The sequence below is a fragment of the Monodon monoceros genome, unplaced genomic scaffold, assembly GCF_005190385.1.
Source record: "Monodon monoceros isolate NGI ecotype Baffin Bay Population unplaced genomic scaffold, NGI_Narwhal_1 Super_Scaffold_1, whole genome shotgun sequence".
Classification (NCBI taxonomy): domain Eukaryota; kingdom Metazoa; phylum Chordata; class Mammalia; order Artiodactyla; family Monodontidae; genus Monodon; species Monodon monoceros.
In genome coordinates this window covers 74,889,895-74,913,727 of record NW_021703765.1, presented here as the reverse complement: position 1 = coordinate 74,913,727, position 23,833 = coordinate 74,889,895, and the positions used below count along the sequence as shown (strand labels likewise).

At 43.7% G+C, this 23,833-nt stretch overlaps 1 protein-coding gene across 21 annotated transcripts in view; it reads left to right on the top strand.

Moving 5' to 3' along the window:
• Positions 1-23,833, top strand: part of CUNH12orf49 (chromosome unknown C12orf49 homolog) — a 272,190-nt gene that overhangs the window by 109,590 nt on the left and 138,767 nt on the right. For 9 of the 21 annotated variants that reach the window (XR_003792829.1, XR_003792815.1, XR_003792816.1 and 6 more), the window contains exon 5: positions 15,662-15,719. The exons of 4 other annotated variants lie outside the window; for them this stretch is intronic. Coding sequence is in view for 14 of the 17 variants with exons in the window: in XM_029218528.1 (XP_029074361.1) it covers positions 15,662-15,719 (58 nt within the window). In the remaining 3 variants the exon portion in view is untranslated. Of the gene's footprint in view, positions 1-15,661; positions 15,749-18,252; positions 18,775-23,833 lie in introns of those variants that run through there. 8 more of the 21 variants (XM_029218589.1, XM_029218674.1, XM_029218599.1 and 5 more) reach the window with 5 other exon arrangements.

Here is a 23,833-nt window from a genome sequence, read left to right as displayed (position 1 = left end):
GCCAAGAGTATTTGGTTCTCTGCTTGGCCAGACCTGGAGCAGGTGAGTGGGGTCAGCTCCACCTGAACCACGATGTCTGAGAATGGGACCGTACTCATTCTCCTCAAAGGTGTTAGTCAGGCGAAACACAGTGGTGGGTTATCTCTGCTGCCCCTTTGCTGACTCTTCAGCAAATACACAGTTACTTACAGTGGTGACTGGGTGGAGACTAAAAGGCTCTGGGCAGCCCCATTCCCACTGCTGCAGGCCAATTTGAACCATGGGCTCTTTGGTCTCCTCTGTGTTTCTCTTGACTCTTTTCACTCTAATGGATGTTTACTTTTCTATCCCCCACCCATAACCAGACTGTAAACTCCTTGAAGGGCCCTGGTTTATTCCCCTTTGCAAATCAGTATGTAGTACAGCAGGCACAGAGTAGGCTCTCAGTAAATGCGCATTGAATTGGGAATCTCTCATAGGTCTACGGATGTCCTAGGTACTCCATAAAATTTTGCTGAATGAATTAGTGAATGATTGTATGGTTCTGTGGATGGATGGATGGATGGATGGATGTGAGGATGGATGGATGGATGCATAGGTGGATGGACACATGGATAAATGGATGGATAGACACATGAATAGGTGGTGGATAGATGAATAGATGGGTGGATGGCTGGCTGGCTGGCTGGCTGGATCAATTGACTGATGCATTGATGCATGGGTGGATGCATGAATGGATGAATGGATAGGTGAACAAGTCGATGTATGGATGCATGGCTGGAGAGGTGAGTTGACAGGTGCTATCATGATCATCACTGTGTCACAGCCTCCACTGCAAAGAGCAACTCCTATCAAGGGCAGAAAACTCACTGATTCTTTCATTGTCTGGCTACCTGTCTGATTTCTGTAACACAACCTGGTCACTTTCATTTACAAGACAAGGTGTTAGTGCTCATTTGCCTAGTGAATTTCATCCTGATTCTACTGTTGATCATCACGGACAGTAATGAACCATGCTGCAGAGGACAAGGACCCAGCTGCCTGCTCAAAAAGAGAAGGAAACGGTTAAGTAGGAGCTGTGTGCCCCCCTCTCTCTTCCTGTAGACAGACTTTATCCATACGGTAGTGGAGATGGCTGGGGTAATCCTCAAATCACATCCTTCCAGCTCTGTAGAGTGGCAGCTCTCTTACCCTGGCTTGTACAAGCCAGGAGAAGGACCCAGGCATCCTGGATCTGATGCTCTGGAGACAGCCCTGCCGTGACTTTCCTAAATGTGCTGCCCGATGGAGACTCAGCCTGCCTCCGCTTCAGATGGAGTCGATCCCAACAGGGAGAGCATAGCACTCTGCCCTGTGGAACTCTGGCTTCCCTACTCCCCTTGCTCTTGCCCTCATGCCTCCCGGGAAAGGGGCCAACTCAGCAGTCAGTCTCAGAGGGAAACCCTCTTGGGAAGCAGCCCAGAGGGACCACCTGCACTGGCGGGCAGCAGAGCTATTGGTAGCTGGGCAGCCCTCTGGAGTCCAGCTTGCCAGTCAGAGAGTGCTCACCATCAAGCACAGCAGACCCCCCGTCTCACTTCGGTGTCAGCTCTTGTGAGGTTCAGTGAAATAGTTGGCTGGATGCTGAGCAGAAAGGCTCTTTCCCGCTGCCTCTGCCACGCTGTCCATGGGGCGCTGTACAGGAGCAGTGTGCATTCAGCTCCTCCTACGTGCCAGGCTCCCTCCTACCCGCGTGAGACAGCTATTAATATCCCCACTTTACGAAAGAGAAAATGGGCTCAGAGAGATGCGTGGACTAACTCGTGTTCATGCACGAGCCAAGACTCAATCTGGGGCCCCCTGCAAGTTCACAGCCACCTCTGTGGACTGGTGTGGCCAGGACTTCAGTGATGCTCACTGCTGGTCCATTCTGGAGTTGAATCAATGGAAACCTCACTTAGCTATTTATCTTTTGTATCAGCAATTCATGAAGCATCATAGCCTGTGAGGGAGACAAGTTGCCCACGGAAACAAAGATTGATGCTAAAAACTGGAAATGAGTCAGTGTTAAGCACTTGTGTGCCCTTTCTGTTTTGGCTGCTGAAATTGAGTAAAAAGCATGGGACCCTGGGAAAAGTGATGTGAGGATCCCTAAGAGCTCCCATCACCTAACAGCTCCTTGGTTTCCTGAGATTTCACCTGGAGACCTTCGTTTCTTAGGGTCTGAAATCCTTTTGGATTTTTTTTTTTTTTTTTGCGGTACGCGGGCCTCTCTCTGCTGTGGCCTCTCCCGTTGCGGAGCACAGGCTCTGGATGCGCAGGCTCAGCGGCCATGGCTCATGGGCCCAGCCGCTCCGTGGCATGTGGGATCCTCCCAGACTGGGGCTCGAACCTGTGTCCCCTGCATCGGCAGGCAGACTCTCAACCACTGCGCCACCAGGGAAGCCCCCTTTTTGATTTTTGAAAGACTTTAATTAAAATGACAATACCTCTGAGAATGGTCAGTCAGGGTTTGAGCCTGTGCATCAGCTTAGAGCTTAAGCAAAGGAGCAGAGAGTGTGGCCTTAGGAAAGGGCACACGATGCACAAACGTGAATGGGAAGCAGGTGCAGACCCTGAAAAGAGGACCGACTTTGCCTCCATCATGATTTCACCCAAGGCCAGCTGAAAAGGGAGAATATTGTCTTGGCTATTTATTGGTGCATTACAGATTATTCTGACACTTAGAAGCTTAAAGCAACAATAAACATTTATAATCGCATACAGTTTCTGTGGGTCAGAAATCTGAAGATGGTTAGCGAGGTGGTTCTGACTCCTGCTTTCTCAAGAGAGAGTGGGTGGGAGCTGGGGCTGCAGTCTCATCTGAAGGCTTGGCTGAGGCTGGAGGATCTGCTCCAAGTGACTCACTCACATGGCTGTTGGCAAGATGATGCTGGCCAATGGCAGGAGGCCTCAGTTCCTCTCCACATTGACGTCCCCCTAGGGCTGCTTGAGCATCCTCACAACATGGTGGCTGGCTTCCCTCAGAGCAAATGAGCTGAGAGAGGGAGAGAGAGAGAGAAGAAAGAGGAGGCTGCGATGTCTTTGACCTTGGCTTAGCAGTCTCACTCCATTTCTGCAATATCCTACTGGTTCCACTATTCAATGCAGGAGAGTCCCACACAAAGGTGTGAAAACCAGGTGGTGAGATTATTGGGGACCATCTTGGACACCGACCCGTGGCTTCTGCAGTCATCCTCTTTATTTTACAAGTGACAAAATGGAAGCATGAAGAGCTTACCTGAACACATCCTGGATTTTTTTGTGAGTCAGGGATCACATCTGATTGTTCACTATAACATTCCTGGAAGCACCTACAACAGTGTCCAGCATTTAGTGGCTATTCAATAAACACTCACTGAATGAGATGTGTGAATGAACTCATGCTTGAGAAAGTAAAGTGGTCCTTGAAACCTAGTCCATTTTATTTACTGTCCCATTAGATGTCTTTAGGGAGCAGGGATCGAGGAAGAGGATTTTGCGTTGCTAGATTTCTCATATCGTTGACTTTTTGTGCACGTATGTGTTACCATGGCCTATCGTTTGTTGAGTCCTCTGTTTCTTTAAGACCCAAGTCTCCTGGTGTGTTGTTGAAGGGAAGGGGTTTGCAGAAACCCCACAGGGAGGAGCCCTCCCCTTCTTTGGATGAAAAAAGGGTCACTGTACTTGCAATAGAGTTATAACTGGTTACTAGATTTAAACACAGGGCCTCTCATATGTCAAAACCTCAGAGCAGAGAGATTATATATATGGGTAGCATATATATAAATGTATGTATAATTTATGCAATATTTCTCCTATTCGCACTCTCTACTTAAGCTATCCATTAAAGCCCATCACATTAATTTAATTGAAAAATTCTGGGGGAATTGTATTAGTTTTTTTCCCATTAAATTAACATTACAGCCTTTAAATAGATGTCCTGGATGCCTATTGTTGCTAACAAAATTATTATGCAAATTGAAATCTGCCCTTTCTGGATTTGGCCACCAGCTTCTCACCCTCCTCCTCTTTCCGTGACCCCGTTAATTTAATTGCCCTTTCCCCTGAGTTCCCAGGCCACAGAAGTGGGACAGGAACCCTGGCCTAAGCCAGAGGCTCCGGGCGGGGCTGTGGGGCTGGGTCTGGGCTCAGCAGAGCAGGTTAGAGTTTTAGACTCTGGTCTCCAAGGCCCTTGTGAAAACACTCTTATCCCGAGAAAGAGAAAAAGGGTGGGCGGTCTTTCCCAGGCCCCTCTGTGGCCAAGATTGTGCTTAGTATTAAAGAGGATGGCGTGTGAGTCAGAGGGGCTGGGTTCGAAATTGGATTCCACCCCTTAGTGAGTCTGAGATTTTGGGCAAATTTCCTAACCTCTAGAAAACCAAAACAACCACCCCTCCCTCAAGGGAAGCTGAAGGAGGACGTGAAATAATGGACAGTGCCTGCCTGGAGCAGGTGCCCCTGAAGGGTTGCTATTATCATTTATCATTCACTCGTTCATTCTCCCATTCATTCAGGAAGTAGTCTTGGAGCCCACTGGGCTGGGTGCAGGGGCTGTGGCGAGAAGCAGATGACCCAGATCTCTGATCTCCTGTAACTTGTATGGTGGGGTGGGGGTGGGGAATAAACAAGTAAGTAATATGATTGTGCATAGAGGTAGGTGTTATTGCCATTATTAGCAAGTCAGACATGTGTTTAAAAAGTGAAAAATGCAGTTCTGCTAATTAATCAATCACGCTGATTTGCCTGCTACACTTAAACCTCCAGGAAGTAGAACCGGCCGTTTCCTTTGGGCTGGATCCCAGAGGCCTGGTTAATCCCTGGGTACTAGTTGGAAGGAGCTTTTTCTTTAACGTGAGCTGCTAGATGGCTGGAAACAGAAGCTGAGTGACAGGGACTCTGGAGCAAGGAGATCTCTTTGTGAAATCAGCCATATTCCAGTTTTGGATGGGGTAGGGGTTCCCCCAGCCCTGCTTTAGGTCTTATCTCTCTGAACAAAGCTCGTGAAGTGATCCCCAGCTAATCTCTCTGGATGAACACCAAGACTTCACTACCCTTCAAGAGTATCCAAGGGGGATGTCTTATCTCATCTTTCCCATCTGTTTGATCTCCTGGAGTCTTTCTCCTTTCATGAATGGGCTCTTCCATTTGCATAGACACTAAGTAGATTGAAATGAGGTTTGAAAAAGGAAAGTCAAAGCTTCCTTTGTCTTTAGGGTTTGAAAACACACCCCTGAAATAAACAGCAGGGGTGGAAACCAGCCTACTCCGGTCCACAGGTTAGTTCTCCCAGTAAAACTAGTGCTAAGCTAGAGCCTGGAAAGATGGGTCCCTTGGCTGGGCAGTTCTAGCTCAGGATATCTCCTATGGCTAGGGCGGGGGTCACCTTGAAGTTTTCATGCTCATGTCTGGCATCTGGATTGGGAAGACTTGTACAGCTGGGGGCTGGAACAGCTGGGCTCCTTGGGTGTATATTACATCTCAATGTGGTCTCTCCAGCATGGTGGCTTTAGGGCAGCTGGATATCTTACATGGTGGCCAAGGCACCCAAAGCAGATGTCCTGAGACAGAGAGAACCAGGTGAAAACCATATCACTTTCTGTGACCTATCCTTGGAAGTCATGCTGTCACTTCTGCTGCCTTCTGTTGGTTGAGGCGGTCAGAGGGGCCAGCCCAGGTTGAAAAGAAGGAAAAAGAGACTCTACCTCTTGATGGCAAATGGCAAGATTCTGGAAGAACACAAGGGACTGAAAATATTGCAGTGGGTAATGTTTACTCCTAAACATTCCTGGTTGAGATTATTAGGATGGTTGTAGACTCAGATGTGCAAGGACAAGACAACAAGAACATTTCTAGGAGATAACATAGGAGAATGTCTTCATGACTTCAGGATAGGCAAATGTGACATAATAAGACACATGTATTGCACTCTGTGTCTGTTTCCTGACACACAGCTCCTAAATCCCTTGGAATTTCCTGAGTGATAGTAGGTTCTTTTGTTCTAATGAAGCAACTCTTCATGGTCTCCTGGATAGCTTCAGGATGGGGCCTGGTCATCAAAAAAATCAAGCCATGATTAGAGGCTTGGAACTTTCAAACCCACTGTACATCCTCTGGGGAGAGGGGAGGAGCTGGAGACTGAGTTTAAGCCAATCATGCCTATATGATGAAGCCTCCATAAAAATCCCTAAACTGTGGGTTCTGGAGAGCTTCTGAGTGGATGAACACATCATATTTCAGGGAGTGGAGCATCCCTACTCCATGGGGATAGAAGCTTCTGTGATTGTGACCCTTCTAGATCTCACCCTATGTACCTCTTCATCTGGTTGTTCATCTATATCCCTTATAAGTAAATGTTTCCCTGAATTTTGTGAGCTGTTCCAGCAAATTATCAAATGTGGGGAGTGGGAACTCCTGACTTTTTAGCCAAGTCAGACAGAATTATGGGTACCTGGGGCAACCATTACTTGTGACAGGCGTCTGACTGGGGATAGTCTTGTGGGACTCAGCCCTGAACCTGTGGAGTTTGATGCTAAATGCGTGTAGTTGGTGTCAGAATTGAATTAAATTATAGGACACCCAGTTTGTGTCCCAAAATTGGAAAATTGGTTGGTTTTGGGGAAAAAAAATCCAACACATTTGGTTCAGAAGTGTTGTGAGCATAGAAACAGTTTTCCTTTAACAAATATTTCTGAAACAGGGCACACACACAACTAACCAGAAAAAACAATTGACCAGTTCTTCATTAAAATTAAGAACTTCTGGGGCTTCCCTGGTGGTGCAGTGGTTGAGAGTCCACCTGCTGATGCAGGGGACACGGGTTCGTGCCCCGGTCCGGGAAGATCCCACATGCCACGGAGCGGCTGGGCCCGTGAGCCATGGCCGCTGAGCCTGCACGTCCGGAGCCTGTGCTCCGCAACGGGAGAGGCCACAGCAGTGAGAGGCCCGCGTACCCACCCCCCCAAAAAAAAAAAAATTAAGAACTTCTGTTCATCAAAGGACTCCATTAAGACAATGAAAATGCAAACCACAGAGTGGGAGAAGATAGTTGGAATAAAGATATCAATGGAGGACTCATATTCAGAGTATTTCGAGAACTCCCGTAAATCAATAAGGAAAAGAAAAACAATCCATTTTTTTAAAATGAGCAAAACATATGAATATGATTTTCATAAAAGAGGAATCCAAAGGGCCAATAAACCTGTCAAAGAGTCAACATCATTAGTAATTAAGGGAATATGATTCAAACCGCAAAGAATTTTTATATGAGTAAAAGCATTTAGCTGGACACCTAACATTTTTTAACTTTACTGTATATAAATTTTACACATACACATACAAGAATGGCTAAAATTACAAAGAAAGAAATCTGTCAATACCAAGTGTTGGCAATGCTGGGAGCTGCTGGAACACTCATATACTTAAGATAGGAGGGCAGATTAGGACACCCACTTTGGGAAGTTACTTATTCAGTATTTACAAAAACCAGTTGTAGCACATGTACTCTAGGAATATGCTCAATAGCAATAAGTAAATGTGTGCACCAAAAGACATGGCTAAGAATATTCATAGTGGCATTATTTGTATTAGCCCTGTCTTAGTCCATTCAGGCGGCTATAACAGAATATCATAGACTGAGTGTCTTATAAAAAACAGACATTTATTTCTCACAGTTCTGGAGGCTGGGAAGTCCAAGATCAAAGTTTCAGCCAAGTTAGTGTCCAGTGAGGGTCCACTTCCTGGTTCATAGATGGCCATCTTCTCACTGTGTCCTCACATGGTGGAAGGGACAGAGATCACTCTAGGTCTGTTTTATAAGGGCACTAATTCCATTCATGAGGGCTCTACCCTTATGACCTAATTACCTCCCCCAAACCCCACCCCTTAATACCATCACAATGGGGATTAGGTTTCAACATAAGAATTTTTGAGGGACACAAACATTCAGTCTATAGCAAGCCCCAAACTGGACCCAAATCCCAAACTGGACCCAAGCCCCAAACAACCCAAGTATCATCAATAGCAGAACAGATATATAAAGTGTGACATATTCTTACAATATGATAATTGCAACACTGTGTATAGAATACTGTATAGCAATGAAATTGGACAAACCCACACAATAGCATGGAGGGATCTCTCTCACATATCACTGAGTGAAAGAATGTGCTGTATGATTCAATTTACCTAAAGTTTACAACCAAGCAAAACAAATGATAAGGACAGAAGTAAAATTAGTGGCTATCTTTGGTGGTGGTGGGTGGGGATAACTGGGAGGAGCACAAGGAACACTTTTGGGGTGTTGGTAATGTTCTACATCTTAACCTGGGTGGTAGTTAGAAAGATGTGTTCACTTTGTAAAAATTCATCAGATTGGTGTACTTTTATCATATGTATATTACGTACACTTCAATGAAATAGTTTGCTTTTTTTTTTAATAGATCTTTATTGGAGTATAATTGCTTCACAATACTGTGTTAGTTTCTGTTTTACAACAAAGTGAATCAGCCATATGCATACGTATATCCCCATATCCCCTCGCTCTTGAGCCTCCCTCCCATCCTCCCTAACCCACCTCTCTAGGTCATTGCAAAGTACTGAGCTGATCTCCCTGTGCTATGCGGCTGCTTCCCACTAGCTATCTATTTTACATTTGGTAGTGTATATATGTCAGTGCTACTCTCACTTCGCCCCAGCTTCCCCCTCACCCCACTGTGTCCTCAAGTCCATTCTCTATGTCTACATCGTTATTCCTGCCTTGCCACTAGGTTCATCAGTACTATATATTTTTTTAATTCCATATATATGTGTTAGTATACGGTATTTGTTTTTCTCTTTCTGACTTACTTCACTCTGTATGACAGACTGTAGGTCCATCCACCTCACTACAAATAATTCAATTTCGTTTCTTTTTATGACTGAGTAATATGCCATTGTATATATGTGCCACATCTTCTTTATCCATTCATCTGTCGATGGACACTTAGGTTGTTTCCATGTCCTGGCTATTGTAAATAGAGCTGCAGTGAACATTTTGGTACATGACTCTTTTTGAATTATGGTTTTCTCAGGGTATATGCCCAGTAGTGGGATGGCTGGGTCACATGTTAGTTCTATTTTTAGTTTTTTAAGGAATCTCCATACTGTTCTCCATAGTGGCTGTATCAATTCACATTCCCACCAACAGTGCAGGAGGATTCCCTTTTCTCCACACCCTCTCCAGCATTTGTTGTTTGTAGATTTTTTGATGATTGGCCCCTCTGACCAGTGTGAGGTGATACCTCATTGTAGTTTTGATTTGCATTTCTCTAATAATTAGTGGTGTTGAGCATCTTTTCACGTGCTTCTTGGACATCTGTATGTCTTCTTTGGTGAAATGTCTATTTAGGTCTTCCACCATTTTTTAATTGAATTGTTTGTTTTTTTGATATTGAGCTCCATGAGCTGTTTGTATATTTTGGAGATTAATCCTTTGTCTGTTGTTTCATTTGCAAATATTTTCTCCCGTTCTGAGTGTTGTCTTGTTTATGGTTTCCTTTGCTGTGCAAAAGCTTTTTTAAAATAAATGTATTTATTTATTTATTTATTTATTTATGGCTGTGTTGGGTCCTCGTTGCTGTGCGCGGGCTTTATCTAGTTGCGGTGAGTGGGGGCTACTCTTCGTTGCGGTGTGCTGGCTTCTCATTGTTGTGGCTTCTCTTGTTGCAGAGCACAGGCTCTAGGCATGCGGGCTTCAGTAGTTGTGGCACGAGGGCTCAGTAGTTGTGGATCGCAGGCTCTAGAGCGCAGGCTCAGTAGTTGTGGTGCACGGGCTTAATTGTTCCACAACATGTGGGATCTTCTGAGACCAGGGTTTGAACCCGTGTCCCCTGCATTGGCAGGCAGATTCTTAACTACTACGCCACCAGGAAAGCCCCTTGATTACTGTAGCTTTGTAGTATAGTTTGAAGTCAGGGAAGCTGATTCCTCCAGCTCCGTTTTTCTTTCTCAACATTGCTTTGGCTATTCGGGGTCTTTTGTGTTTCCATATGAATTGTAAAATTTTTTGTTCTAATTCTGTGGAAAATGCCATTGGTAGTTTGATAGGGATTGTATAGAATCTGTAAATTGCTTTGGGTAGTTTAGTCATTTTCACAATATTGATTCTTCCAATCCAAGAGCATGGTATATTTCTCCATCTGTTTATATCATCTTTGATTTCTTTCATCACTGTTTTATAGTTTTCTGAGTACAAGTCTTTCACCTCCTTAGGTAGGTTTATTCCTACTTATTACTTTTGTTGCAGTGGTAAATGGGATTGTTTCTGTATTTTCTCTTTCTGATTTTTCGTTGTTAGTATATAGGAGTGCCGGAGATTTCTGTGCGTTACTTTTGTATCCTGCAACATTACCAAATTCATTGATTAGTTCTAGTAGTTTTTTGGTGGCATCTTTAGGATTTTCTGTGTATAGTATCATGTCACCTGCAGACAGTGACAGTTTTACTTCTTCTTTTCCAATTTGTATTTCTTTTTCTTCTCTGATTGCCATGGCTAGGACTTCCAAAACTATGTCAAATAAGAGTAGCGAGAGTGGGCATCCTTGTCTTGTTCCTGATTTTAGGGCAAATGGTTTCAGATTTTCACGACTGAGTATGATGTTTGCTGTGGGTTTGTCATATATGGCCTTTATTATGTTGAGGTAGATTCCCCCTATGCCCATTTTCTGGAGAGTTTTTATCATAAATGGGTGTTGAATTTTGTCAGAAGCTTTTTCTGCATCTATTGAGACGATCATATGATTTTTATTCCTTAATTTGTTAATGTGGTGTATCACACTGGTTGATTTGCGTATACTGAAGAATCTTTGCATCCCTGGGATAAATCCCACTTGATCATGGTGTATGATCCTTTTAATATGTTGTTGGATTCTGTTTGCTAGTATTTTGTTCAGGATTTTTGCATCTATGTTCATCAGTGATACTGGTCTATAATTTTCTTTTTTTGTGATATCTTTTTCTGGTTTTGGTATCAGGGTGATGGTGGCCTCATAGAATGAATTTGGGAGTGTTCCTCCCTCTGCAATTTTTTGGAAGAGTTTGAGAAGGATCAGTGTTAGCTCTTCTCTAAATGTTTGATAGAATTCGCCTGTGAAGCCATCCGGTCCTGGACTTTTGTTTGTTGGAAGATTTTTGATTACAGTTTCAATTTCATTATTTGTGATAGGTCTGTTTATATTTTCTAATTCTTCCTGATTCAGTTTTGGAAAATAGTACCTTTCCAAGAATTTGTCCATTTCTTCGTGGTTGTCCATTTTATTGGCATATAGTTGTTTGTAGTAGTCTCTTATAATCCTTTGTATTTCTGCAGTATCAGTTGTGATTTCTCCTTTTTCATTTCTAATTTTATCGATTTGTGTCCTCTCCCTTTTTTTCTTGATGAGTCTGGTTAAGGGTTTATCAATTTTTTTTATCTTCTCAAAGAACCAGCTTTTAGTTTTATTGATCTTTGCTATTGTTTTCTTTGTTTCTATTTCATTTATTTCTGCTCTGATCTTTATGATTTCTTTCCTTCTGCTGACTTTGGGTTTTCTTTGTTCTTCTTTCTCTAGTAGCTTTAGGTGTAGGGTTAAATTATTTATTTGAGATTTTTCTTGTTACTTGAGGTGAGATTGAATTGCCATAAGCTTCCCTCTTAGAACTGCTTTTGCTCCGTCCCATAGGTTTTGGGTCATTGTGTTTTTGTTGTCATTTGTCTCTATGTATTTTTTTATTTCTTCTTTGATTTCTTCAGTGATCTCTTGGTTATTTAGTAGTGCACTGTTTAGCCTCTATGTATTTGTGGTTTTTACAGTTTTTTTCCTATAATTGATTTCCAATCTCATAGTATTTTGGTCAGAAAAGATGCTTGATATGATTTCAATTTTCTTAAATTTTCCCAGGCTTGATTTGTGACCCAAGCAAGATGTGATCTATCCTGGAGGATGTTCCATGTGCACTTGAGAGGAAAGTGTATTCTGCCACTTTTGGGTGGAATGTTCTATAAATATCATTTAAATCTATCTGGTCTATTGTGTCATTTAAAGCTTGTGTTTCCTGGGCTTCCCTGGTGGCGCAGTGGTTGAGAATCTGCCTGCTAATGCAGGGGACACAGGTTCGAGCCCTGGTCTGGGAGGATCCCACATGCCGCAGAGCAACTAGGCCCATGAGCCACAACTACTGAGCCTGCGCGTCTGGAGCCTGTGCTCCGCAACAAGAGAGGCCACGATAGTGAGAGGCCCACGCACCGCAATGAAGAGTGGCCCCCGCTTGCCACAACTAGAGAAAGCCCTTGCACAGAAACGAAGACCCAACACAGCAAAAATAAATAAATTAATTAATAAACTCCTACCCCCAACATCTTCTTTAAAAAAAAAAAAAAAAGCTTGTGTTTCCTTATTTATTTTCTGTTTCGATGATCTGTCCATTGGTGTAAGTGGAGTGTTAAAATCCCCTACTATTATTGTGTTACTGTCGATTTCCCTTTTCATGGTTGTTAGCATTTGCCTTATGTATTGAGGTGCTCCTATGTTGGGTGCATAAAGATTCATAATTGTTATATCTTCTTCTTGGATTGATCTCTTGACTGTTATGTAGTGTCCTTCCTTATCTCTTGTAACAGTCTTTATTTTAAAGTCCATTTTATCTGATATGGGTGTTGCTACTCCAGATTTCTTTTGATTTCCATTTGCATGGAATATCTTTTTCCATTCCTTCACTTTCAGTCTGTATGTGTCCCTGGGTCTGAAGTGGGTCTCTTGTAGACAGCATATATATGGGTCTTGTTTTTGTAGCCATTCAGCCAGTCTGTGTCTTTTGGTTGGGGCATTTAGTCCATTTACATTCAAGGTTATTATCAATATGTATGTTCCTATTACCATTTTCTTAATTGTTTGGGGTTTGTTTTTGTGGGTAGTTTTCTTCTCTTGTGCTTCCCACCTAGAGAAGTTTCTTTAGCATTTGTTGTAAAGCTGGTTTGGTGGTGCTGAATTCTCTTAGCTTTTGCTTGTTTGAAAAGCTTTTGATTTCTCTGTCAAATCTGAATGAGATCCTTGCTGGGTAGAGTAATCTGGGTTGTAGGTTTTTCTCTTTCATCACTTTAAGTGTATCTTGAAGTATACTTAAATGAAATAGTTTGCTTTTAAAAAATAATTATATAGGGGCTTCCCTGGTGGCGCAGTGGTTGAGAGGCCACCTGCCGATGCAGGGGACACGGGTTCGTGCCCTGGTCCGGGAGGATCCCACATGCTGCGGAGCGGCTGGGCCCGTGAGCCATGGCCGCTGAGCCTGCACGTCCGGAGCCTGTGCTCCGCAGCGGGAGAGGCCACAACAGTGAGAGGCCCGCGTAACGAAAAAAAATAAAAATAATGTCCTTGTTCTGTAGCAGAGGTCAGCAAACTCTAGCCCCTGGGTTAAATCCACCCATTACCTGTTTTATAAATAAAGGTTTTTAAAAATATATTTATTTATTGTGGTTGTGCTGGGTCTTAGTTGTGGCATGTGGGATCTTTAGTTGCGGCGTGCAGACTGCTTAATTGTGGCATGCGGACTCTTAGTTTTGGCATGCAGACTCTTAGCTGTGGCATGCGTGTGGGATCTAGTTCCATGACCAGGGATCGAACCCAGGCCCCCTGCATTGGGAGCGTGGAGTCTTACCCACCGGACCACCAGGGAAGTCCCTATAAATAAAGTTTTATTGAGACACAGCCATGCCCATTTCATTTACATACTGTCTATGGCTGTTGATGTGCTACAATGACAGAGTTGAGTAGTTGTGACAGAGACCAAATGGGCCACAAACCCTAACATACGTACTATTTGGTCTTTTACAGAAAAAAATTTGCTGACTCCTTTTCTATAGCCTATCATTTTGGGGTCTCATTCAGTCCTTCTGCTTATATTAGAGAAGAGTCAGGACTGTTTTTCAAGGAAAATGTCAGCCCTATTAAAAGGCTCTCCTTCAGTCTACTCCCTTGCATAGTTGGGGTGCCTTCAATTAGCTGTATATCTCCTTGGGTTTAGTGCTTTAAGACCCCATACCAGATGGCCAGCCCCACTCTGCCTTCCAGTGATTGTCAAAGTAATTTGATTTGCTTTGAATTTCCTGTCCTAATTCTGTTTTTAAAAATTCTGGTCATTTGAATTACAAAAGTAATACATATCTTTTGTAACATTTCAAATAATAAAGTATCTAAAATAAAATTAATAGTCTCACCACTCCTCTCCAATCCAGCTCCCGGTGCAATCAGTGTTAGCAATTAGGTATAAATGTTTCCCTACTGTTTTCTTTATTTATAAAAACATATAGAAACCCACTTACTGGGTGTGACTTTTTTTGGTCTTCTTTTTTTTTGAATAAAAATAGGATCACATTCGCTTTTATTCTATTTAACAAGGTGTCACAGGCATATTTCCCAGTCAATGTGTACAATTTTATTTTATAATTTTTGATATCTGTACTGTGTTCCTTAATGTAAATACATCCTGATTTTTTTCAACCATTTTCCTCTTAATGTACATTCAGATTGCTTCCAGGTTTTTTGGTTTTTTTTTAAACTATTACAAATTATGCTGTAATATACTTCTTCATATATTTATGTCTTTATACAATGGCATTTTCATTTCTGGTGGATATATTCCCAGAAGTGGGAGCGCCGGGCTACAGTTTAGATTTTCAAAAATACCAACAGTTGATTTTCCACCACTTTATAATAATTTGCAGTCCTCCCCCAATGGTGTTTGAGAGAACTAGATTCCTTACACCCTCGCCAGCTCTGGATGTTACACATATTTTCCATTTTTGCCAATCTGATGGGTAAAAAATAGTAGCTCATTGTTCTCATTTGCATTTCCCTGACAAGTGAGCCTGAGCATCTTTTCATATGTTTATTGAATATTTGCATTTCTGCTTCTGTGAATTTCTGTAGCCTTGGCCCGTGTTTCTACCGGGTTATTGGTCTTTTCCTTATTAATTTGTAGGATCATTTTATAACCTAAGCATATTAGCTCTCTATTAATTATACGGCTGCACATATTTTCTTTGTTTATCATATGTTTTGCCATGGCTCTGCTTTTGATTAAAAAAAAATTAAATTTCTGCCCACTAGGTTCTTGCTAAGAATACAACTAAAACCGTTAACTTTTCAATTCTTATCAGAATCTCAGCTCTGAGAAATAATATATGTGGAGCTTTATTTAAGTAGTGCTTCTCAAACATTTTCTAATTTAAGTAACCGACCCCCGCCCCTTTTTTTTTCCAAATACGTCCTTGGGTCGAAAAAAGAGAAACTGATGTGGTTGAATTGGGTCTGGGGGCTCAGATCTCTGCCTGAGAGAGGCCTCTTCCCCTCTCTTCCAGCAGCCCCTGAGACACTGGGGGAACCACTGGTGCTCCATGGAACCGAGTTTGAGAATCGATCTTAAAGGCTCTGCAGTCCCTCCATTCATTTCATTAGTTTTCTACCCTGTGTTCTGTAGCATATTAAGTAGGATATTAACAAGCGCTTTGTGAAGAAAGGACTCTGAGATTGTTCCATGGCCTGCCAAAATCGGGCACGCTTTCCCTTTTCGAACTAGCTCACACTTGGATTCTTTTGAGATGGAAATGCTAGTGAACCAAGAGGCAGAAACTGGACAAAGGGTAACACACACCCTTAATTTCTTTTCATAGGCGATGCCAAAACAAACAGACAGTTATTGCCCTTGCTGCTCCCCGCCATCAGCCAAAGGTGCGACTCTTGTTTTCTGACTGGTCTGAGTAAGTACTGCTCATTTAGCGCTCAGTTATGGGTAGCCAAGGACATGGCTATGGTTATGGGTAACTGAGGGGTCTTATCTGACATCTACAGAGGTGACCAGCAAGGAAAAGGGGTATGCTGACCCCTTTTTAGTTTCTCAGGGGCAGAAATTGTGGACTCTTAGTGACGGTCCATCACACCTTTCTTCTGCCTTATTTGGAATTTGAGTGACCAATTTCTTTTCCAAAAATCATTTGTTTATTTGAAGTCATGCCTAGAAAAAAAGAGCAAAGAGGAGTTTAAATAAAGGTGCTTTAAGGAAGAGATTTGAACATACTACTTTGTTTCCTTCCTAGGTCCTTTTAAGAAGGGACAGAGGAAAGACATATTGGCATACCTTGCTTAAGAATGGCAGTCTGTTCATCTTACCTGTTCTTATGAGAAAGAAAAACTCTTTACAAGTAGGATCAATGGACCTAAGTCCCGTTTGGAGACTGTCCCTAGGTTCTTGCACAACAGGGGGCAAAGGAGCTTGGGAAGTGCTGGATTTCTTTACTGCAGGACTTCTCAGAGCCTTTAAAATGCTAGTGTTCGCTGTGAGGTTCCAAGAGGAAGCCATGGGGGGTTTCCCACCTTTCCTTGACTGCAGAACCCTTTGTGGGCAGAGCTTCTCCAGGACTGGTATTCCATCATATGTCCTTTAGGAAAAGCTGGACTAGATAGCCTTACATCTTTCCGTGGATAAAACCAGACTCTCAGAGGATTGCAGCCTTTTATTCCTTTGTTTTGGCCACTTATAGGTTGGCTTGTATTGAACTTCCCTTAACCTGCACTGAGCATAAACTTGCTATCATTTTTAATGCCAGGTGGTTGCAAGTTTACTAGTAGAAGCTGTGCTTTCCTAAGCAATCAGTTTGCTTATATCCAACACCATCAGTTTTGTTTCCCTCTTTGCCCATACTGCCAGGATGCTCAAACCAGATTTCTGGGTCACTGCCAATAATGGTATAGAAATCTGTGGTATATATTTTGGGTACCGATCTTATCCTTTATTTCAACATATTTTCCTACCTTTTCAATGAGTACCCATTTCCTTGTTTAAAATTTTTTATTATGTTGTATTGATGTATGTAAATAGGCTACCTTCTAATCCTATTTCTGAAATGCAGTGGAGCATAATAATAAGATAAGCACATACCTACATATGTAATCCAACTAGTGTATATTAAATGCTTACCATATGCAAGGTACCCATTAGGGCCCTGGGGAAATAGGGATGAACATGTTGTGGTTGTCCTCCCAGGTGGACCTACAGTGCTGTTGTTGGTGAAACAGACTAAGTAAATTACCACCATCAACAGGCATAAATAATCACTACAGTACTGTGTGTTAAATTGTGAAAGAAGTAGGTGTAAAGTGCTCTGGACGTTCCAGAGAGACTGAGTAGAGAGAGAGAGAGACAGGCAGAGCTGCCCCAGGCCCCTGGCTACTGCTCCTGGCTGTCTAGGCCTTTCCAGCATCAACCTCCAGGTACAGGTAGGTGAGAGAGTCTTTGGATGATTCCAGCTGCAGTCTCAAGCCACCCCAGCTAACAGAGTGGAGGGTACCTCTGAGCCCTGCCCAAATGACAGATGTATGAGCAAAATAAACTATTGTGGGGTTTTTTTGGCTGCACTGGGTCTTCGTTGCTGCACCTGGGCTTTCTCTAGTTGCGGCCAGCAGGGGCTAATCTTTGTTGGCGGTGAGCGGGCTTCTCATGCAGTGGCTTCTCTTGTTGCAGAGCACAGACTCTAGGCACGTGGGCTTCAGTAGTTGTGGTGCATGGGCTCAGTAGTTGCGGCGTGCAGGCTCTAGGGCGCACAGGCTTCAGTAGTTGTGGCTCGCGGGCTCTAGAATGCAGGCTCAGTAGTTGTGGCCCACGGGCTTAGTTGCTCCGCAGCATGTGGGATCTTCCCAGACCAGGGCTCGAAGCCGTGTCCCCTGCATTGGCAGGCGGATTCTTAACCACTGTGCCATCAGGGAAGTCCCAAAATAAACTATTGTTGTTTCGAACTAAAAAGAAAGTGCTGTGGGAACCCAGAGAAGGAGCAAATAACTTTGTGGGGAAGAAGGAGAGGAGGGTTGGGATTGTTTGGCTGAGACTGTGGGTGAGGTTCAGGGTACTTGCTCACAGCTGGACAGGATCTGCAAATTCGTGTGTCTGAGTCTGTGCATTTTTTGAGAAGAGGCTCCACTGCTCTCATCAGATTCTCAGAAGAGTTCATGACCCACAAAAGGTTAAGATCCATTGCCTTAAAAGGGTGAGGAGACAATCGCCAGGACAACAAAGAATGGAAAAAATGTGCGAAGCCCTGGAGGCCCTGGGGTCTGTTCTGGCGAATATGTAGGGTAGGAGTGACTGAAGACTCACGTTCACTCCATCTTCTCTCGTTTGACAAATAATTTCCTGAACACCTACCATGGATCGGGCATTGTGCTTGGCTCAGAAATACAACAGTGAACGTGATCTTTTGTCCCTCTACAGACCTCACAGGCTCCAGAAACCTCCCCAGAAGGCTATCCTAATCCCCATATCTTTTTCCCAATGACCTGGGAGGCGAGCTTAGTCACCGGAACGTACCACGATTTCTTTCTTGGGAAAGAAAAAGCCCCAACAAGGAATGAAAAGACTTCTTTCTAAGTCGAACCAGACAATGGATGCAGTTAATAAAGAAAGCTGGAGAAAAAAAACGTAGCCACGTGATTCGATGTGCTTTTACTTGACTATGATTTCAATTTAAATCTTGATTGTATACAAACAGCATCTCTCAACACTGAAAACCCGCACCTGTGAAGACTTGTTTTCCTTTTTATCTTTCTCTCTCCCCTCTCTCTTACCTCCCTGCTCCCCCCTGCCCATGCTTTCAAAATTGTTTTCAAGGCATCAGGAGAAATTTATACTGCAGTTGTGAACTCGATTCTTGGTTTTATCACTGACTCACCGTTCCCACGTACTGTACCTCTGATTTTCCATCTCCGACATGGGTATGATTATACAAGAAAATAATGTCTGTGGAAATTTTAAGAACCTCAGGTGATGAGTTTTGTAGAACTTTCACAAATACACACAGAGTATCTGATTAACCTGTAGGCAGAGTGGGGGTGGCAGAATTTCCTCAGGACAACCTCAGCAGACAGCATGTGGTTCCCTTACCTGTTGATGCATTTGTCTATATGTTTGGTTGAATTATGTCGCTGGATAAACCAGCCTGCAGCCACCTCATACTTGATCTTGAAACACAACACATTCTCTTTCAGGTACAGAGCTTCCAGCTCTGGCTGCTTATGAGTAGGGGAAGGGGAATGGACACATTCTGTTCCTTGCTCTGTTCCCAGGACACAGGTTCAAGCTTGCTTCCCCCACCCCCATCCCATGAGTTTTATTCTCTGGAAGTCTTCCCTGAACCTTGGCAGACTCAGAGAATCTGTTACCAATGAGCCCTAAACTGGTGTTTCTCACCTCATGTGAAGTTCATATTGTCTATATGTTGCCCATAAAGAGCAGTTGTCGCTGGCAAAGTCTTTCTGTGTTGCAGGGGAAGGTAGGGATATCAGGGGAAGGACAGCTATGCAGTCTAGTGTGGAAACAGCAAAAATAAACACCAAGGCTCTGAGTTTAAAAGTCAACCGTTCTTAAAGATGTTCTCTAGTGGACGTTGGGTACTGTGTCTATTGTTTTTGCTTGCCTATCAGCCATTCTCCTTTCTTCTGGAAAGAGCAACCCAGTTTTGTTTTGGTGATCCATATTCCCCCATTGGATGTCATCTTTTTGTTTGTTTGTTTGTTTAAATACAATCAATTGTACAGATTATTTATTTATTTATTTATGGCTGCGTTGGGTCTTCGTTGCTGCACGCGGGCTTTCTCTAGTTGCAGTGAGCGGGGGCTACTCTTTGTTGTGGCGTGTGGGCTTCTCATTGCGGTGGCTTCTGTTGTGGAGCACGGGCTCTAGGTGCACGGGCTTCAGTAGTTGTGCCACATGGACTCAGTAGTTGTGGCTCACGGGCTCTAGAGTGCAGACTCAGTAGTTGTGGCGCACGGGCTTAGTTGCTCCACAGCATGTGGGATATTCCTGGACCAGGGGTTGAACCTGTGTCCCCTGCACTGGCAGGCTGATTCTCAACCACTACGCCACCAGCGAAGTCCTGGATGTCGTCTTGGTAGTGTCATTAATCAGAGTGCCTTACTCTCCTCTGGCCAAGATAGAAGCCCATGACTGTGGCTTGTCCAGATATATTCTCCCAGAAATTTGAGTCTAGAAGGACTCCACAGGGTCGGAGCTCATTCATCCAGGCATCTGTGCCCAGAAGAGACTGACTCTTAGTTCCACTGGGTCTCCAGAGCTTCTGTGGCCTTCTAAGGACTGTTCTTTGGCTATTACATCTATTCTGTGAATCTCTCTAGGCCCTTCCAATGCATACTTTTTTTTCTCTCAAGCTAGTTAGAGTAAGCTTCTGCCTCTGGCCATAATGAAGTAACTGGCACCAGACTTGTTTTCCAGCTGCACACAACTAGAAAACTGGACAAAATATATGAAACAACTGGTTTCAGACATTGGGCAACAGGCTGTGCAGAACTGTGAGCCTGAAAGAAAGGACGCAAATGAGTGGGCCTGTGATCACCTTTCTGCCTGGAAGTACTTTTTAGATTGCAGCACAGGAAGGATGATTCTAAGCAGAGCATAGTGGCCTCTTTGAGTTGAGGAGACATAGATGATCATATGCAGAGGTTGATGAGGCTGGAATTTGTGAGGCAAAGTTCCAGAGAAGATGGTACTACATAGATAAACAGTGCCAGAAATCTGTATAAGGAGCCCTTTGAGTCATTGGCTGAATACTAAGTTGCTCAGGCTTTGGATAAAATGCTACAAAGTTGGCAAAGAACAACTACTGTGGAAGTATACACTGAATAATTCCCAGAGCTCTTATGGGATTGGGGGACATTCAAATTTCAGCAAGCCAGGATGGGAATAACCTATTGAACATCCAGTGCATTCATTAGAGACCACAGTGAGGTCAGACCTTAGTAGTAGGGCTAAACTAGCCTTAGAAGAAAGGCTTCTCTAGATCCACCCCAACAAAGCTTTTCAAAAAGCCTCAAAAAATCAAGCTGACCAGTAAATAGCTTAACTTCCCTCCAAAATCAACAACAAAATCTAGACATTCAATTCATAACATTAATAATATCTAGCATCTAATAAAAAATTACTAGACATCTAAAGAAGAAGCATAGAAATGTGAACCATTACCAAGAGAAATATCAGTCACTATAAACAGATTCAAAGTGATAAAGATGGTGTAATTAACAGACAAGGACTTTAAAACAGCTATTAGAAATATGTTCAAAGATTTAAAGGAAAACATGAACATAATGAGAAGTGAAAGAAAAAAATTTTAAAGAACCAAATGAAACTTCTAGAAAGGAAATATACAATATCTAAAATGTAAAATTCACTGGATAGGTTTACATATTAAACAGCATATTCAACATATTCTTAGCATATTAAACAACAGCACATTAAAAGTTGCATAAGAAAAAATTAGTACACATGTTGACACAATAATAGAAGTTATTCAAACTGTAGCACAGGGAGAAAAAAGACTAGGAAAAAAATGACCACAGCATCAGAGACTCTGAAACAATATTAGATGGCTGACCCTACATGTAATTGGAGTCTCAGTATGGAAGGAGGGCAGAAGTTTGGAGGTACTGATGGTTTCAGGCTCTGCTGGATCCAGGAACTCAGACAATGTCATTGGGAATCTCTCTATCTCTCATCTTTGCTTTCCTTGGTTTTGGCCTCATCCTCAGGCAGGCTGTACCCAGATAGTGACAGAGATAGCATCCAGCAGCTCCAGGCTTATATCCCACACAGATGCAGATCCAAGAGAAAGTGAATTTCTCTTTCCCCATATTTCAACCATTATTCAGCCTGATTAACCCACTTAGGATCACACAGCCACCCTGAGTAATTCCTGACTCTGATCGGCCAGGTCTGAGTTGTATATCCTCCTTCCGGGGGGTGGAAGAGAGATGCTCTCCCAAAGATAAATTGGGACGCTGTTACCAAAATATGGTGCCATAGATGTTGAACTGCCAAAAAAAATAGTCAGTTACTACACTTGTATAAAGCACTAAACAATAAGAGCTGTCGAGTACAGCCTCATCCAAGTACAACTTTGCATGTACCAACTCACTTAATCCTTACAACTGTATCAGGATGGAAGCTCATGAAGGACCCAGCTTTATGATGGTTTTCTGGTTCCAGCTCCCAGCCTTGTGTGACCCAAGGTGGTGCCTCCTGTCCCCAGTCACTTCAAGTACTGCACTATCAACTTCGGGCTTCTTTCCTTCTTTATTTTTGGCCCCTGGGAATTACCCCAATTTCCTTAGAAACTTTGTTATGCATTAACAGTAATTATTCTTTTCAACATCTCTCTATATGTTTAATAGCAGGATGGTTTTCAGCTCATCTCTCCATTGTACAGATGGATCCCCAATGTATAATGGGTCATCTCCCCATTGTATCAGTGAGGAAACTGAGGCCCAGAGAAGTTAAGTAGCTTACCCCAGGCAACACAGCTAGTAAGTAGCAGAACCAGTATTCAAACCCAGAGCCTGTTTTTTTTGTTTTTTTTTGTTTTTTGCGGTACATGGGCCTCTCACTGTTGTGGCCTCTCCCGTTGCGGAGCACAGGCTCCGGACGCACAGGCCCAGCGGCCATGGCTCACGGGCCTAGCCGCTCCGCGGCATGCAGGATCCTCCCGGACCGGGGCACGAACCCGTGTCCCCTGCATCGGCAGGTGGACCCCCAACCACTGCGCCACCAGGGAAGCCCCAGAGCCCGTTTTTTAACGCACCATGCTCTGCTACATCAGCGAATGGTGGCTGGTTAATGAGGTCACACACCTGCGTCTCTGTCTGTGGCAGAGTCTTACCTAGACCTAGGGATCCCAGCTCCTCCCTAGACCCTGGAGTCCTTGAGGCACCATCCTACTTCCTGATAATTACTAAGCCCACAGGAAAGGGAACCTCAATGTTTATGTAAGACACCTTGCAACCAAGATACTCTGAATGTTTTCTGTCTGGACAAGGGGAAAGGGGTGGTAGGGAGAAGACCTGGCAAATGGAAGCCATGGTGGCTTTGTTAGTTTCCTGTGGCTGCCATACCAAATCCTTGGTGTTTCTTGGCTTGGAGCTGCATAAAGTCCAATCTTCCCCTGTCTTCCCCTGGCCTTCCCCTCTGTGTGTCTGTGTGTATGTTCTCTTCTGAGTGTCTAATCTCCCTTTGCCTCACTCTTCTAAGGATACCTGTCATTGAATGTAGGGCCCACCCAGGTAATCCAGGATGACCTCACCTTGAGATCCTTAAGTTTGTTACTTTTCCAAGTAAGGTCACATACACAGGTTCCAGTGGTTAGGATACAGACATCTCCCTTTTGGGGGGAAGGGGGCACTACTTAACCTACTACTATGGAAAAGCTGCCAAACTTTGTTCCATCTCTGAGCTGTGACCGATGTGGAGAGGAGCCACAGGCTTGGCTGAGTGAGTGAGCCGTGGTGGGTTTTTGACAGTGCCTCTTTTATTGTTTTGTACTTTTCTGTTTTGAGGCTTTCTGCCCTCTTTTCTGGAAGGTGCACGATGCTCAGTGCTGGGCTCTGTGGTTATTTTCACCTAACAGCTGTGTTTCCGGCGAGCAGCTGGGGATGCTTCTGACTCAGCAGAACCGTAGCAGTAACCGTCAAGAAGCCGTTCAGGCAAGGCTAGAAATAAAGGAGCAGTTTCTTCCCTCACGTCCCCTCCTCCTTTCACTTCCCCACCCGCGGGGACCTTTCGAAAGTCTCAACAAAGCACTTCTTAAAAAACTCCCGCTTCCACCAGTATGCTCAAGGCCTGGCTGAAGGTGGCCCTCAGCTAGGCTTTCCGAAGGCAGATGGATTCCAGAAAGGACTCTGGCAAAGCAGCCTGGCTTTGTATGTGGGAGGCCCCTCCCAAGATGCCCACACCCCCTCCCCACACGGCTGTGTCTTACAAGTTTCCCACAGGTCTGAGCAGTGAAAGCAGA